Source organism: Salmo trutta, chromosome 23 (genome assembly GCF_901001165.1).
Source record: "Salmo trutta chromosome 23, fSalTru1.1, whole genome shotgun sequence".
Classification (NCBI taxonomy): Eukaryota; Metazoa; Chordata; class Actinopteri; order Salmoniformes; family Salmonidae; genus Salmo; species Salmo trutta.
In genome coordinates this window covers 42850334-42868030 of record NC_042979.1, presented here as the reverse complement: position 1 = coordinate 42868030, position 17697 = coordinate 42850334, and the positions used below count along the sequence as shown (strand labels likewise).

The 17697-nt window shown below is 39.1% G+C and overlaps 1 protein-coding gene across 3 annotated transcripts in view; it reads right to left on the bottom strand.

Moving 5' to 3' along the window:
* pam (peptidylglycine alpha-amidating monooxygenase) overlaps positions 1–17697 on the bottom strand; it is a 144978-nt gene that overhangs the window by 30802 nt on the left and 96479 nt on the right. For all 3 annotated transcript variants that reach the window (XM_029710422.1, XM_029710423.1, XM_029710425.1), the window contains 4 exons: positions 7756–7872; positions 7481–7553; positions 6657–6867; positions 4594–4797 (listed from right to left, as the gene is read on the bottom strand). In XM_029710422.1, the coding sequence (XP_029566282.1) occupies positions 4594–4797; positions 6657–6867; positions 7481–7553; positions 7756–7872 (605 nt within the window). The remainder of the gene's footprint in view (positions 1–4593; positions 4798–6656; positions 6868–7480; positions 7554–7755; positions 7873–17697) is intronic.

Genomic DNA, 17697 nt, shown 5'->3' with positions numbered 1-17697 from the left:
AGATAATAGGTGTTCTATTCTCTACCCATAGAGATAATGTGTTCTATTCTCTACCCATAACCATAGAGATAATAGGTGTTCTATTCTCTACCCATAACCATAGAGATAATAGGTGTTCTATTCTCTACCCATAGAGATAATAGGTGTTCTATTCTCTACCCATAGAGATAATAGGTGTTCTATTCTCTACCCATAGAGATAATAGGTGTTCTATTCTCTACCCATAGAGATAATAGGTGTTCTATTCTCTACCCATTAGGATAATAGGTGTTCTATTCTCTACCCATAGAGATAATAGGTGTTCTATTCTCTACCCTTAGAGATAATAGGTGTTCTATTCTCTACCCATAGAGATAATAGGTGTTCTATTCTCTACCCATAGAGATAATAGGTGTTCTATTCTCTACCCATAGAGATAATAGGTGTTCTATTCTCTACCCATAGAGATAATAGGTGTTCTATTCTCTACCCATAGAGATAATAGGTGTTCTATTCTCTACCCATAGAGATAATAGGTGTTCTATTCTCTACCCATAGAGATAATAGGTGTTCTATTCTCTAACCATAGAGATAATAGGTGTTCTATTCTCTAACCAAAAACCATAGAGATAATAGGTGTTCTATTCTCTAACCATAACCATAGAGATAATAGGTGTTCTATTCTCTAACCATAACCAGAGATAGGTGTTCTATTCTCTACCCATAACCATAGAGATAATAGGTGTTCTATTCTCTACCCATAACCATAGAGATAATAGGTGTTCTATTCTCTACCCATAACCAGAGATAATAGGTGTTCTATTCTCTAACCATAACCAGAGATAATAGGTGTTCTATTCTCTAACCATAACCAGAGATAATAGGTGTTCTATTCTCTACCCATAACCAGAGATAATAGGTGTTCTATTCTCTACCCATAGAGATAATAGGTGTTCTATTCTCTAACCATAACCATAGAGATAATAGGTGTTCTATTCTCTACCCATAGAGATAATAGGTGTTCTATTCTCTAACCATAACCAGAGATAATAGGTGTTCTATTCTCTACCCATAACCAGAGATAATAGGTGTTCTATTCTCTACCCATAACCATAGAGATAATAGGTGTTCTATTCTCTACCCATAGAGATAATAGGTGTTCTATTCTCTACCCATAACCATAGAGATAATAGGTGTTCTATTCTCTACCCATAGAGATAATAGGTGTTCTATTCTCTACCCATAACCATAGAGATAATAGGTGTTCTATTCTCTACCCATAACCATAGAGATAATAGGTGTTCTATTCTCTACCCATAACCAGAGATAATAGGTGTTCTATTCTCTACCCATAACCAGAGATAATAGGTGTTCTATTCTCTAACCATAACCATAGAGATAATAGGTGTTCTATTCTCTAACCATAACCATAGAGATAATAGGTGTTCTATTCTCTACCCATAGAGATAATAGGTGTTCTATTCTCTACCCATAACCATAGAGATAATAGGTGTTCTATTCTCTACCCATAACCATAGAGATAATAGGTGTTCTATTCTCTACCCATAACCAGAGATAATAGGTGTTCTATTCTCTAACCATAACCATAGAGATAATAGGTGTTCTATTCTCTAACCATAACCATAGAGATAATAGGTGTTCTATTCTCTACCCATAGAGATAATAGGTGTTCTATTCTCTAACCATAACCATAGAGATAATAGGTGTTCTATTCTCTACCCATAGAGATAATAGGTGTTCTATTCTCTACCCATAACCATAGAGATAATAGGTGTTCTATTCTCTACCCATAACCAGAGATAATAGGTGTTCTATTCTCTAACCATAACCAGAGATAATAGGTGTTCTATTCTCTACCCATAACCAGAGATAATAGGTGTTCTATTCTCTACCCATAACCATAGAGATAATAGGTGTTCTATTCTCTAACCATAACCATAGAGATAATAGGTGTTCTATTCTCTAACCATAGAGATAATAGGTGTTCTATTCTCTAACCATAGAGATAATAGGTGTTCTATTCTCTAACCATAGAGATAATAGGTGTTCTATTCTCTACCCATAGAGATAATAGGTGTTCTATTCTCTAACCATAACCATAGAGATAATAGGTGTTCTATTCTCTAACCATAACCAGAGATAATAGGTGTTCTATTCTCTACCCATAACCATAGAGATAATAGGTGTTCTATTCTCTACCCATAACCATAGAGATAATAGGTGTTCTATTCTCTAACCATAACCAGAGATAATAGGTGTTCTATTCTCTAACCATAACCAGAGATAATAGGTGTTCTATTCTCTACCCATAACCAGAGATAATAGGTGTTCTATTCTCTACCCATAGAGATAATAGGTGTTCTATTCTCTAACCATAACCATAGAGATAATAGGTGTTCTATTCTCTACCCATAGAGATAATAGGTGTTCTATTCTCTAACCATAACCAGAGATAATAGGTGTTCTATTCTCTACCCATAACCAGAGATAATAGGTGTTCTATTCTCTACCCATAACCATAGAGATAATAGGTGTTCTATTCTCTACCCATAGAGATAATAGGTGTTCTATTCTCTACCCATAACCATAGAGATAATAGGTGTTCTATTCTCTACCCATAGAGATAATAGGTGTTCTATTCTCTACCCATAACCATAGAGATAATAGGTGTTCTATTCTCTACCCATAACCATAGAGATAATAGGTGTTCTATTCTCTACCCATAACCAGAGATAATAGGTGTTCTATTCTCTACCCATAACCAGAGATAATAGGTGTTCTATTCTCTAACCATAACCATAGAGATAATAGGTGTTCTATTCTCTAACCATAACCATAGAGATAATAGGTGTTCTATTCTCTACCCATAGAGATAATAGGTGTTCTATTCTCTACCCATAACCATAGAGATAATAGGTGTTCTATTCTCTACCCATAACCATAGAGATAATAGGTGTTCTATTCTCTACCCATAACCAGAGATAATAGGTGTTCTATTCTCTAACCATAACCATAGAGATAATAGGTGTTCTATTCTCTAACCATAACCATAGAGATAATAGGTGTTCTATTCTCTACCCATAGAGATAATAGGTGTTCTATTCTCTAACCATAACCATAGAGATAATAGGTGTTCTATTCTCTACCCATAGAGATAATAGGTGTTCTATTCTCTACCCATAACCATAGAGATAATAGGTGTTCTATTCTCTACCCATAACCAGAGATAATAGGTGTTCTATTCTCTAACCATAACCAGAGATAATAGGTGTTCTATTCTCTACCCATAACCAGAGATAATAGGTGTTCTATTCTCTACCCATAACCATAGAGATAATAGGTGTTCTATTCTCTAACCATAACCATAGAGATAATAGGTGTTCTATTCTCTAACCATAGAGATAATAGGTGTTCTATTCTCTAACCATAGAGATAATAGGTGTTCTATTCTCTAACCATAGAGATAATAGGTGTTCTATTCTCTACCCATAGAGATAATAGGTGTTCTATTCTCTAACCATAACCATAGAGATAATAGGTGTTCTATTCTCTAACCATAACCAGAGATAATAGGTGTTCTATTCTCTACCCATAACCATAGAGATAATAGGTGTTCTATTCTCTACCCATAACCATAGAGATAATAGGTGTTCTATTCTCTAACCATAACCATAGAGATAATAGGTGTTCTATTCTCTACCCATAACCATACAGATAATAGGTGTTCTATTCTCTACCCATAACCATAGAGATAATAGGTGTTCTATTCTCTAACCATAACCATAGAGATAATAGGTGTTCTATTCTCTACCCATAACCATAGAGATAATAGGTGTTCTATTCTCTACCCATAACCATAGAGATAATAGGTGTTCTATTCTCTACCCATAACCAGAGATAATAGGTGTTCTATTCTCTACCCATAACCATAGAGATAATAGGTGTTCTATTCTCTACCCATAACCATAGAGATAATAGGTGTTCTATTCTCTAACCATAACCATAGAGATAATAGGTGTTCTATTCTCTAACCATAACCATAGAGATAATAGGTGTTCTATTCTCTACCCATAACCATAGAGATAATAGGTGTTATATTCTCTACCCATAACCATAGAGATAATAGGTGTTCTATTCTCTAACCATAGAGATAATAGGTGTTCTATTCTCTACCCATAACCATAGAGATAATAGGTGTTCTATTCTCTAACCATAACCATAGAGATAATAGGTGTTCTATTCTCTACCCATAACCAGAGATAATAGGTGTTCTATTCTCTAACCATAACCATAGAGATAATAGGTGTTCTATTCTCTACCCATAACCATAGAGATAATAGGTGTTCTATTCTCTACCCATAACCATAGAGATAATAGGTGTTCTATTCTCTACCCATAACCATAGAGATAATAGGTGTTCTATTCTCTACCCATAACCATAGAGATAATAGGTGTTCTATTCTCTACCCATAACCATAGAGATAATAGGTGTTCTATTCTCTAACCATAACCATAGAGATAATAGGTGTTCTATTCTCTAACCATAGAGATAATAGGTGTTCTATTCTATTTCTAAAACCACACCAGACTCACCATGCACAGGTGCGTAGGAGATGGCAAACACTTCCCCTCCAAACTCCTGCTTCTTGATCTCCTTGACGAATTCCCCGGATTCAGCGACAAAGCACTGGATGCGACCATTCTCCCGGTCGGCCACACACAGCTCCCGCCTGTCAGGCAGAAACACTAGGCTGTGTGGGATCCGGAACTGGACCCTTCTCCTTCTGTCTGATGAGCCTGAGAGGGAAGAACAGGGTCATGTTCATTCGGGCACAGTGTAACAAAATGTTTGAAAATGGTGTGTATCCCAGTTTGGGACTTTTTTTCTTGAGTTCCATGCCTAGTGAATATGACCCAGAACAACTCAAAGACAACTGTGAATCAAACGGTCTTTGAGCACGGCCCAGGGAGTGAATCACTTAGATTCACTTTGTCTGAGAACATTGCGGCCCAGACATTTCGTGGTGTTACCATGGAGATAGAGGACTCCAGATAGATATAACCTGTTTTATAACCAGCTGCTCATGCTGTCACAGACACAAAGATGAGTCCTCTATCTCTACGCTGGTGTTACCTCCTTAGAGCATGGTGAATGTTCTTGGGACCAACAAGATGTGCAAAACAAAGTTCCTAGCCCCCCCCACCACCATCATGTCAAAGTTAAAACATGGAGTTGGACTACCTTGATAATACTCAGCTCAAATTATTATTGTGTCTTAATATATTCACTATACCCAGTTTCTATTGGCACAATTGTTATTGAATATTTGAAAGGAGAATTGGGAGAATAAGATGGGAGTGTGTGTGGATAGAAGTGTATTTGATATTTCACCAGGTAATCCAGATACTGTAAATAATCTGTCCTCCCACTAGTTAGAAGTGTATTTGATATTTCATTAGGTACTCCAGATACTGTAAATAATCTGTGTTCCCACTAGTTAGAAGTGTATTTGATATTTCATTAGGTACTCCAGATACTGTAAATAACCTGTGCTCCCACTAGTTAGAAGTGTATTTGATATTTCATTAGGTACTCCAGATACTGTAAATAATCTGTGCTCCCACTAGTTAGAAGTGTATTTGATATTTCATTAGGTACTCCAGATACTGTAAATAACCTGTGCTCCCACTAGTTAGAAGTGTATTTGATATTTCATTAGGTACTCCAGATACTGTAAATAATCTGTCCTCCCACTAGTTAGAAGTGTATTTGATATTTCATTAGGTACTCCAGATACTGTAAATAATCTGTCCTCCCACTAGTTAGAAGTGTATTTGATATTTCATTAGGTACTCCAGATACTGTAAATAATCTGTGTTCCCACTAGTTAGAAGTGTATTTGATATTTCATTAGGTACTCCAGATACTCTAAATAATCTGTGCTCCCACTAGTTAGAAGTGTATTTGATATTTCATTAGGTACTCCAGATACTGTAAATAACCTGTGTTCCCACTAGTTAGAAGTGTATTTGATATTTCATTAGGTACTCCAGATACTGTAAATAACCTGTGTTCCCACTAGTTAGAAGTGTATTTGATATTTCATTAGGTACTCCAGATACTGTAAATAACCTGTGTTCCCACTAGTTAGAAGTGTATTTGATATTTCATTAGGTACTCCAGATACTGTAAATAACCTGTGTTCCCACTAGTTAGAAGTGTATTTGATATTTCATTAGGTACTCCAGATACTGTAAATAACCTGTGTTCCCACTAGTTAGAAGTGTGCAGAGGTCTTCAGCCACTGCATGTCCTCTAAGGCCTATTGAATGATTTACCGTAAAAGCACCGTTGTGATGTACTGCACCAGGGGTAATGAAGAGGAGTGCACAGCAGCCACATCAGCAGAAAATATTGGCACGCTATTACAGGTAAATCAATATAGATTCAAACACATTTTGTCAAGTTGAGCCTGACATGGCCTTCGCTTCAAACAAACTGCCAATAAATCTTTCATTGTGTGTGTGTTCATGTTTGTCTGAATGTGTGTGTTTGTGGTGTGTGTGTGTGTGTGTGTGTGTGTGTGTGTGTGTGTGTGTGTGTGTGTGTGTGTGTGTGTGTAAACATGGGCACGTCTGGAGCATGTACTACAAACCTGCTCCCCAGTGTGACAGGTATTTTCCCTCGGGTGAGAACTTAAGTATCCTGGCATTGCAGTATCCGTCTGACACGTACACGTTCCCGGTCACAGGGTCCACTGCCACGTCGGTGGGCTTGCAGAAGTGCTCTTTGTCACTTCCTGGTTCAAAGGCCTCTCCCAGCACAACCAGGGGTTTGTCCCGGCCATCGCTGCTGAGTTTGAACACCTAGGTGAGGGGGACAGAGTATGTTGTACACTACGAAAGTCAAAGGCTATGTCCCAAATGGCACCCTATTTCTATAAGGCACTGGTCAAAAGTAGTGCACTAGGGAACAAGGTGCCATTTCGGTAGGGAAGTACGGGAGTTAGGTCATGTTCTCAGGAAAAACTCCTGGCCTTACGATCACTAAAGCCAAATGGAACAACAGTACAACTCATTGGTTTTTCTCTAGTGGGTCTTGGTACATGACAAATGAGCCCCTTTCATACCATATGGTAGCATATGCCGACTCAATCAGATATTTCATATGGTAGCATATACCGACTCAATCAGATATTTCATATGGTAGCATATACCGACTCAATCAGACACATTTCATATGGCCAGTAAGGATGTGAACACTATGGTTCTCACCTGATGAAGGTCAGTGAGGATGTGAACACTATGGTTCTCACCTGATGAAGGCCAGTGAGGATGTGAACACTATGGTTCTCACCTGATGAAGGCCAGTGAGGATGTGAATACTATGGTTCTCACCTGATGAAGGCCAGTAAGGATGTGAACACTATGGTTCTCACCTGGTGAAGGCCAGTGAGGATGTGAACACTATGGTTCTCACCTGATGAAGCGCCACGTCTGTGACCCAGTAGTTATTGTCCTTGTCCGTGGTGATTCCATGAGGCAAGTAAAACCTGCCGAGCACACGAAGAAAACACCCCTTAAATGCTTTGAATGAAGACAACAACATCACGTCCTAGGAGTCTACTTAGTGCACTACATAGGGAATAAGGGTGCCATTTTGGATAAAGCCTGTGTGTTCATTACGTAAGACCTCTATTATGTCTCAAAACGCCTAATTGCCCTCGTTTGCACAGCGGTGGTAACGCTTCTTACATATTTCTCCCGGAGGCCTTGAGTACGCTGCCTTTGACAGGATCCACCACAAGAATGGTGGACTGTTGAATGGGACCCAGGGACTGCTGCTGGTATTTGCCACTGTTGTCGAAGGAGCTGCAACGGAAGGAGAATGACTTGTGTTAAAATACAGAGAAAACATATAAAATTGTCCCTATTACCTACTGTATCATGAACTACTTTGACCAGAGCCCTTGGTCAAACGTAGTGTACTATATAGGGAATAGGGTGCCATTTGGGACGCAGGCACCCAAATCAATGTATAACAAGCCAAATGTGATGACTCGGCAAGTCATATTTGTTTTGTTTGTTTGAAGGAGAACGCTATTACTTAATCAGGAGGTTTCCATCAAAGGGGGAGGCGCCATGGACACAAAAGTGACAAAATCGTACAAATGATTCACTCAAACAATCCCAAATACTTCAACAAATACCTTTAACTCTTCCTGAGTCCCTGCTATAATCAGTCCCTTCTGGAATTCACAGAAAAATAACAGAGGACCCCAACTTTTATCCTCACTTTTATCCTCGAACTCCCTGTGGACTCCTCGATGGAAAAACAATGCCTCATACCTAACAAACTCAGTAATGTCCCTATAGTGAAGTAAGCACAGAATATATAATAAATCACGCCTCTATCTAGTCTATGAAACAAAACTGCATTCGTCAATGAACACCACCAGGGACAAATTTGTTCACATCCCTGAACTTTTGACCTTTTGATGAATTACGCATCGGCTACGAGAGCCTAACGAGTTTAAGGTAGGACAGCAGTAAATAAGGAACTGTAGCTGGGGTGTATACTGATGACTGATATAGAGAGGGACTATCCGTTCTCACCTAATGACCTAGCTAATTCATTTTCCCCTCTCATCTGGCTCCACAGTCTTAAGAAGAGTACTGAGGCAAGGGCAGTTAGCGGAATTAGCTTTTGCCTGTTAGCGCATGGTGGCTCACGGTCGGCGGATCATAAAATGTATGTTATTTCACAGGGAGAGTCTTGGCCAGTTAAAGGGATATTTTTCTTCTAAAACATATTTTAGTATGTCATTACAAGTTTTGATTTGTACTGAAAGTTACAACTTAACTGCTGACAAGCACATTTTTCTGGAACCATATCAACAGTGGACTAATGAACAAAACACAAAAATAAATTATTTTTTGGTAAAATATTTTAAAGCTGCAATATGTAACTTTTTGGGCGACACGACCAAATTCACATAGAAATGTAGTTATAGATCTGTCATTCTCATTGAAAGAAAGTCTAAGAAGCAGTAAGATATGTTCTATGTGCACTCTCTCTATGCTTCCCATTCTTAAGTTTTGTAGACCAGTTTAAAATAAGCTAAAAATACAATATTTTTGGTTATTGAAAATATATTTCAGAGCGGTTTAGATGGTACAATGATTCTTGCTTGTTTTGTCACAAACTGAAATGAGGAGAACTATTAGAATTTTAGCAACCAGGAAATGGCGGAGCGATATCTGCATATTCTACCGTTAATATTGCACATTCCGGTAATTGATATGGGCCACATCACTGGAGCTGGACATATGCACTGGGATAACTAATTAGGCCCTTCAAATTGGCTCTGTTATGGTCATGGCCAGCACTAGGAAGAGGGAAGCTCAGAAGCCAGGTTATGATTAGGCTAATTAAGACTGAGTGGTGCAGCGGTCTAAGTCACTGCATCTCAGTGCTAGAAGCGTCACTACAGACTCTGGTTCGATTCCAGGCTGTATCACAACCCGGCCGTGATTGGGAGTCCCATAGAGCGGTGCTCAATTGACCCAGCATCGTCTGGGTTTGGCCGGGGTAGGCCGTCATTGTACATAAGAATTTCTTCTTAACTGACTTGCCTAGTTAAATAAAGGTTAAAATATTATTAGGATAATTGAGTCATGTGTATTTAGAAATACATGGCATGGTTTGGTCGTAAAAAAAACAACATGTTTTCCCATTGTGAATCTTTTTCACTACGCTTTTTACAACGATACATTTAAAAACATTGACAAAAATGTCTATGCTCTCGTTTACTTTAAAAACATGTTGCTTAAGGTGAGTGAAACAAGTCCATACTTACATTCACCATTCATCAAACTGATTTCATAAAAGTGGACTAAGCTACCAACTGTTATAAATTCATTATTGTCATCAATTCAAGGCCTAGTAAATTGCTGATATTAAGATAAATGCCTAATAAGCTATTTCTATACACAATTATAAACTGCAAATGACTGCCTAATATGTGATCCCTATACTACACTAGCTAGGTTTCCATCCAATTGGCAACCGATTTTCATGCGAATATTATAAAATCCACATTTTCCCTCCAGAGATATGTTTCCATCAAATTGACATGTAGCAGATAAAGTGCTGTGCGTGATGATGTAGTCCACATAAAATACCTTTTGCGGTTAAATTCACATGTACCGAATAAAAAATACAAGTTAAATGGGTTTCCATGGCATTTTCAACTCTACTGATGGTTTTCTCACAAGAAATATTGCGTTATATAGCGAGTGTGCAAACTCTGATATTAGCACGTGCTGCGCGCTGTTCGCTACAGCGCACGTATATCCTACACGATGAGATTATTTTTATGAACAAAAGTCAAATGGCTTCCAAGCATCGATCATCATGTCACCAGAAAAAGACCCTTGATATTTATTGGAAAGGAGCATCAAGCTCATCACGGTGCACTTTCACCACCCTGTGATGTTTATCATCATGTATTTCATCTGTAGCCTAATAAACTGCATGGTTTCCTGATGAGTCGTAGCGGGACGACCACACAACATCATGTGACTCCCAAGTTTATTTCCAAACGATGGTTGTTGTGCATAAAAGCGCTTCCACCAACATTTCTCGCATAATTCATTTTACCGACACAAAAAGATCCCACCTTGTCTAGTTTATTTTTATTTAGTCGACATTAAAATGTTTTATCCGACATGTACTTTACTGACATAAAAAGGTTGGATGGAAATCTGGTTACTGTTACCAAAAGTTACAATCATGAATTCAGAAACCAATTTTTTTTTAACCGATGGCGTGTTCACTCTTTCATTACTTTGCCTAGATAGCCTGCCTATTTATGCTAATCAGAGACCTGGGAGAGGTTTGCATATTCCTGGCCTAGTGACAGGTTACAACCCTGAACACTGGAGGAACACAGTGCCCCAATTACTGACTCCAGTCTACAGACTGTATCCCTATTGCTCCCTCTGAACAAAACAAACAGTTTGAAACATAAAGACAGAAGGAACCTTGGGCTCAGCCTGCCATACATCAAGAGACACAGGCTGTATCCCAAATTGCACTTTATTCCCGACATAGTGGGCCCTGGTCAAAAGTAGTGCACTAAATAGGGAATAGGGTTCCATTTAGGACACACCCACACAGCCTTAAAGGGATGCACCACTATCTACATAAAAGTCTTATCTGATTTGGAGGAAAGTGAGACTGGATCATTTGAGAGAAGGGACTTCACAAACTGAAGATCTATTTGCAATTATACATTACCTCAGCCTCGCTAAACTGATTTGTGCCTGTGCCTGGAGCGAATCTCAGAAGTGAGTTTGTTTGCAGTTTGTTTGCACGGTGGACAGACCAGGGAAAATATCCCAACACTCCTAAATGACTTGTCCCCTTTGTAAGTCGCTCTGGATAAGAGCGTCTGCTAAATGACTTAAATGTAAATGTATGTAAATGTATTCCATTCACCACTGATCTGAATGGATGTGGGGAAGTAGACATAGGCGATAGGCCTAAATTATCTCCAGTCCAAAAGTCCACTTAAGAGTATTTGGACATTGCTGACAGTCTGATAAAGTAAAAAATGTCTGAGTAGTTGTATGGAGCACTTCACAATAGACTGTGACGAGAAGAAATGGTGTCATTGTCTGAATATTAATCACCAATAGACCGAGATGAGAGGAAATGGTGTCATTGTCTGAATATTAAATCACCAATAGACCGAGATGAGAGGAAATGGTGTCATTGTCTGAATATTAAGCACCAATAGACTGAGATGAGAGGAAATGGTGTCATTGTCTGAATATTAATCTCCAATAGACTGAAATATTCATGACACCAGGAACATCGATTTCCAGCTTTCTAAACATTAGACTTGGAAGTGTTGCAATGCAAGACAATGCAAATGTTTGCCCTCTGATTTTTTTCAGCAGCGGTGACAAAGTGTGCGTGGGCCAGGGTTTCCGTTATGAAAATGTGGCGTTGGACATTTGACTGGCAGCATTTTCATTTACCGGACATTTGAGAAGTGTACCGGTAACCTGATTAGGGCATCCACCCACGGTGATCAGAATGACAGAAATCACATTAAGATTATGGTAATTAGTCTTAAAGAACATGCAAATCGAGGAGGCAATGACGTGTGTCCTTACCGCGCACTTTGAAGGCGTTAAAATGACGCCGTGTTCACGCGTTTGTCGGAACTGGGAAACTCAGAAATGTTCGACTCGCTAATAGGTTGTAGTTAAACACGTGCCGCGTTCAAACCAGTTAGCAAGATGGATATTTCCGTAGTTTTCCTAGTTCCGACTAGCACGTGAATGCGGCATAACTGTCCACATGTACTTTTTCTCAGCCAACAAGACAAGTAATGAACAGCAAAATCACTAGCTTATGCATAGGCAGAGCGTGAGTTCCAAGTTTGGGGGAGCACATTTTCAACATAAAAATGCACCTTTATAATAAAGCATTCCATTCATCATTGCATTTGCAGACTTACGCAAAAAGATTGCAGTCAGACTGCAGTATGCTGCAAATACTGCATCCCAAATATGATTTATTTTTTACTGCAGTAATTTTGCAGTATAACTGCAGTTAGAGTGCAGTATAACTGCAGTTCGCTGCAGTTATTCTGCAATTACTGCATCGAAAACACCACAGTCGACTGAAGTTTCTGCACTTTAACAGCAGATTCAAAACTGCAGTCTTTTTTGTAAGGGTAACATGATGAGTAGACTGGATAGTGATAATTTAGGATAATAATATATCTCAATCACTGTTATAAAAAAAAAAGACCGTTCAATGCATGACTGAGAGCATATATCAGATATGTGTCGTCTTTCTTTCCACTGGGAAAAACATATTTAAAGCAATTCTACTACACTTTATATGACTGGAGACATTAGCAGAGTCTTTTTTAATACGACAAATTACAGGGTAGCCTACTCTGCTGAAAGTGACAAACAATCAATAAAAACATTTTTGTCCATTTAATAGGCCTACGAGAAGGGAAGACACTAAATGAATATGACGTCCATTGTCCAAAAACAAACTTTTAAGTGGCACTGAGCCAACGCTGATAAAGAGTGAATATGCGCAGTGAGCACTCACTATTGTTTGTACAGATGAACGTGGTACCTTCAAACGTTTGGAAATTGTTCCCAAGGATGAACCAGACTTGTGGAGATCTACCATTTTTTCTGAGGTCTTGGCTGATTTCTTTTGATTTTCCCATGATGTCAAGCAAAGAGGCACTGAGTTTGAAGGTAGGCCTTGAAATACATCCACAGGCACACCCCAATTGACTCAAATGATGTCAATTAGCCTATCAGAAGCTTCTAAAGCCATGACATCATTTTCTGGAATTTTCCAAGCTGTTTAAAGGCAGTCAACTTAGTGTATGTAAACTTCTGACCCACTGGAAATGCGATACAGTGAATTATTTGTGTCATGCACAAAGTAGATGTCCTGACCGACTTGCCAAACTATAGTTTGTTAACAAGAAATTTGTGGAGTGGTTGAAAAACAAGTTTTAATGACTCCAACCTCAGTGTATGTAAACTTCCGACTTCAACTGTATTTGGTATTTGCAACACACGCTGAACAAATTACACACGCTGAACAAATTGCGCACGCTGCCTTTCGCTCAGACTGTAGGCAATGCAATTGTTTAAGGCTTGGGTATGCTAATGATCCTCTGGCCAAATCATGCATTAGTTGGCTATTTTGAATGATTTTATGTACAGCCAGAAGTTGGCTAATTAAGCTAAGTAATTTACTTAGGGAAAGCTTCCCTTGGACTTAATCGACACGCCGCCTATAAGCCCCTGTCAATCTACTATCCCCCATAGTATAAAAGTTGACCTATTCTATTGGTCATCTTGTCAAGAAAGAACTAGCCTAAACAGATTGGGACAGTTGTGGGACGATAGATCCCAAACTCATACAACCAGTAGGCCTTAGCTACATCATTTTTTTTTTTTATGTTGATAAACCATTATTTTTTAACATTATTAGTGTAGCAATGCACACATGACAGTAGGCTACGAGCGAATGTCCATTTGGATCCAGCTAAAAGGCTCTGTATGCTGTATGATAAATAAGATGCATGACACGGGCTAATTTAATTCCACGGAATTATGCAAATTAACCCATAGACAGATAAGTATTGACTGGTCAAATATATTTACATCAACTGGTATTTATGTCGCCGAAAACCTATTTTTTACTTAAAAATCACACTGTTGGTTAGGGCCTGTAAGTAAGCATTTCACTGTAAGGTGACTCACATCAAACATCTCCAAAATAAAAACTAGACCTGCTGTATTCGGCGCACGTGACCAATAAACTTTGAATTGATTTGATTTGGAATAGGCTAAAAAGCATTATTTAGAAATGGGATTTTTTCTCTTCTCCTGGACAATTGGCCGGTGCCAATTTTATTTATCGGCTTTTCAATATATTTTTTTTACGGCCATTAGCGGCTAACGGAAACCCTGACGTGGGCAATGGCACGATTTTAGAGGCCCTTCTCTTGGCAGCAGAGACAACCTTTTTCTGTTTTAACCTGTTGTGGATAGGGGGCAGTATTTTCACGGCCGGATGAAAAAAACGTACCCGATTTAATCTGGTTACTACTCTTGCCCAGAAACTAGAATATGCATATTATTAGTAGATTTGGATAGAAAACACTGAAGTTTCTAAAACTGTTTGAATGGTGTCTGTGAGTATAACAGAACTCATATGGCAGGCAAAAACCTGAGAAAAGTCCAAGCAGGAAGTGGCCTGTCTGAGAATTTGTAGTTCTTCTTTTGGTTCTCCAACAAAACTACAGTATCTGTGGGGTTACGTAGCACTTTCTAAGGCTTCCTTCCATTAGCTCTCTAAAGCCTTCAGAAAGCGGATTGAGGCGTCTCCTGTCTCTGGGCAGAGTATAGTAGCTCAGTTTCTCAGTGGTCTGCCTGGTGACAAAGAGATTGGATATGCGCATGCACACGACCGTGCTGTTTTTTCTTTTCCTCTTTGAATGAATACACTATTGTCCGGTTGGAATATTATCACTATTTTACGAGAAAAATACCATTTGATTTTAAACAGCGTTTGACATGCTTCTAAGTACGGTAAAGGAACATTTTGAATTTTTTTGTCTCGAAATGCGCTAGCGCGTTACCCTTTGGATAGTGACCTGAACACACAAACAAAAAGGAGGTATTTGGACATAACTATGGATTATTTGGAACAAAAACAACATTTCTTGTGGAAGTAGCAGTCCTGGGAGTGCATTCTGACGAAGATCAGCAAAGGTAATACCATTTTTCTAATAGTAATTCTGAGTTTAGTGAGCCCCGAACTTGGCGGGTGTCAAAATAGCTAGCCGTGATGGCTGAGCTATGTACTCAGAATATTGCAAAATGTGCTTTCGCCGAAAAGCTATTTTAAAATCTGACATAGCGATTGCATAAAGGAGTTCTGTATCTATAATTCTTAAAATAATTGTTATGTATTTTGTCAATGTTTATGATGAGTAATTTAGTAAATTCACCGGACGTTTTGGGTGGGAATGCATGTTCTGAACATCACATGCCAATGTAACAAGCTGTTTTTGGATATAAATATGAACTTGATTGAACAAAACATGCATGTATTGTATAACATAATATCCTAAGAGTGTCATCTGATGAAGATCATCAAAGGTTAGTGCTTCATTTAGCTGTGTTTTGGGTTTTTGTGACATATATGCTTGCTTGGAAAATGGCTGTGTGATTGTTTTTGGCTATGTACTCTCCTAACATAATCTAATGTTTTGCTTTCGCTGTAAAGCCTTTTTGAAATTGGACAATGTGGTTAAATTAACGAGAGTCTTGTCTTTAAAATGGTGTAAAATAGTCGTATGTTTGAAAAATTGAAATTATTGCATTTGAGGTTTTTGTATTTCGCGCCACGCTCTACCATTGGATATTGGCGAGGCGTTGACAGTGGTCCTCTCTCAGATAAACAATACAGTAGGGAAACAGTATAACAGTACAAGTCGTGGCCAAAAGTTTTGACAATGACACAAGTATTATTTTTCACAAAGTCTGCTGCCTCAGTCTGTATGATGGCAATTTGCATATACTCCAGAATGTTATGAAGAGTGATCAGAGGAATCGGAAATTAATTGCAAAGTCCCTCTTTGCCATGCAAATAAACTGAATCCCCAAAAAACATTTCCACTGCATTTCAGCCCTGCCACAAAAGGACCAGCTGACATCATGTCAGTCATTCTCTCGTTAACACAGGTGTGAGTGTTGACGAGGACAAGGCTGGATGGAGATCACTCTGTCATGCTCATTGATTTCGAATAACAGACTGGAAGCTTCAAAAGTTGGGTGGTGCTTGGAATCATTGTTCTTCCTCTGTCAACTATGGTTATCTGCAAGGAAACACGTGCCGTCATCATTGCTTTGCACAAAAAGGGCTTCACAGGCAAAGATATTGCTGCCAGTAAGATTGCACCTAAATCAACCATTTATCATCAACAACTTCAAGGAGACTGGTTCAATTGTTGTGAAGAAGGCTTCAGGGCGCCCAAGAAAGTCCAGCAAGCACCAGGACCGTCTCCTAAAGTTGATTCAGCTGCGGGATCGGGGCACCCACCAGTACAGAGCTTGCTCAGGAATGACAGCAGGAGGGTGAGTGCATCTGCACACACAGTGAGGCAAAGACTTTTGGAGGATGGCCTGGTGTCAAGAAGAGCAGCAAAGAAATCACTTCTCTTCAGGAAAAACATCAGGGACAGACTGATATTCTGCAAAAGGTACAGGGATTGGACTGCTGAGGACTGTGGTAAAGTCATTTTCTCTGATGAATCCCCTTTCCGATTGTTTGGGGCATCCGGAAAAAATCTTGTCCGGAGAAGACAAGAAGAGCGCTACCATCAGTCCTGTGTCATGCCAACAGTAAAGCATCCTGAGACCATTCATGTGTGGGGTTGCTTCTCAGCCAAGGGAGTGGGCTCACTCACAATTTGCCTAAGAACACAGCCATGAATAAAGAATGGTACCAACACATCCTCCGAGAGCAACTTCTCCCAACCATCCAGGAACAGTTTGGTGACGAACAATGCCTTTTCCAGCATGATGGAGCACCTTGACATAAGGCAAAAGTGATAAATAAGTGGCTCGGGGAACAAAACATCCATATTTTGGGTCCATGGCCAGGAAACTCCCCAGACCTTAATCCCATTGAGAACTTGTGGTCAATCCTCAACAGTGGGTGGACAAACAAAAACCCACAGATTCTGACAAACTCCAAGCATTGATTATGCAAGAATGGGCTGCCATCAGTCAGGATGTGGCCCAGAAGTTCATTGACAGCATGCCATGGCGGATTGCAGAGGTCTTGAAAAAGAAGGGTCAACACTGCAAATATTGACTCTTTGCATCAACTTCATGTAATTGTCAATAAAAGCCTTTGACACTTATGAAATGCTTGTAATTATACTTCAGTATTCCATAGTAACATCTGACAAAAACATCTAAAGACACTGAAGCAGCCAACTTTGTGGAAATTAAAATGTGTCATTCTCAAAACTTTTGGCCACGACTGTACAGTGAGGGAAAAAAGTATTTGATCCCTGCTGATTTTGTACGTTTGCCCACTGACAAAGAAAGGATCAGTCTATA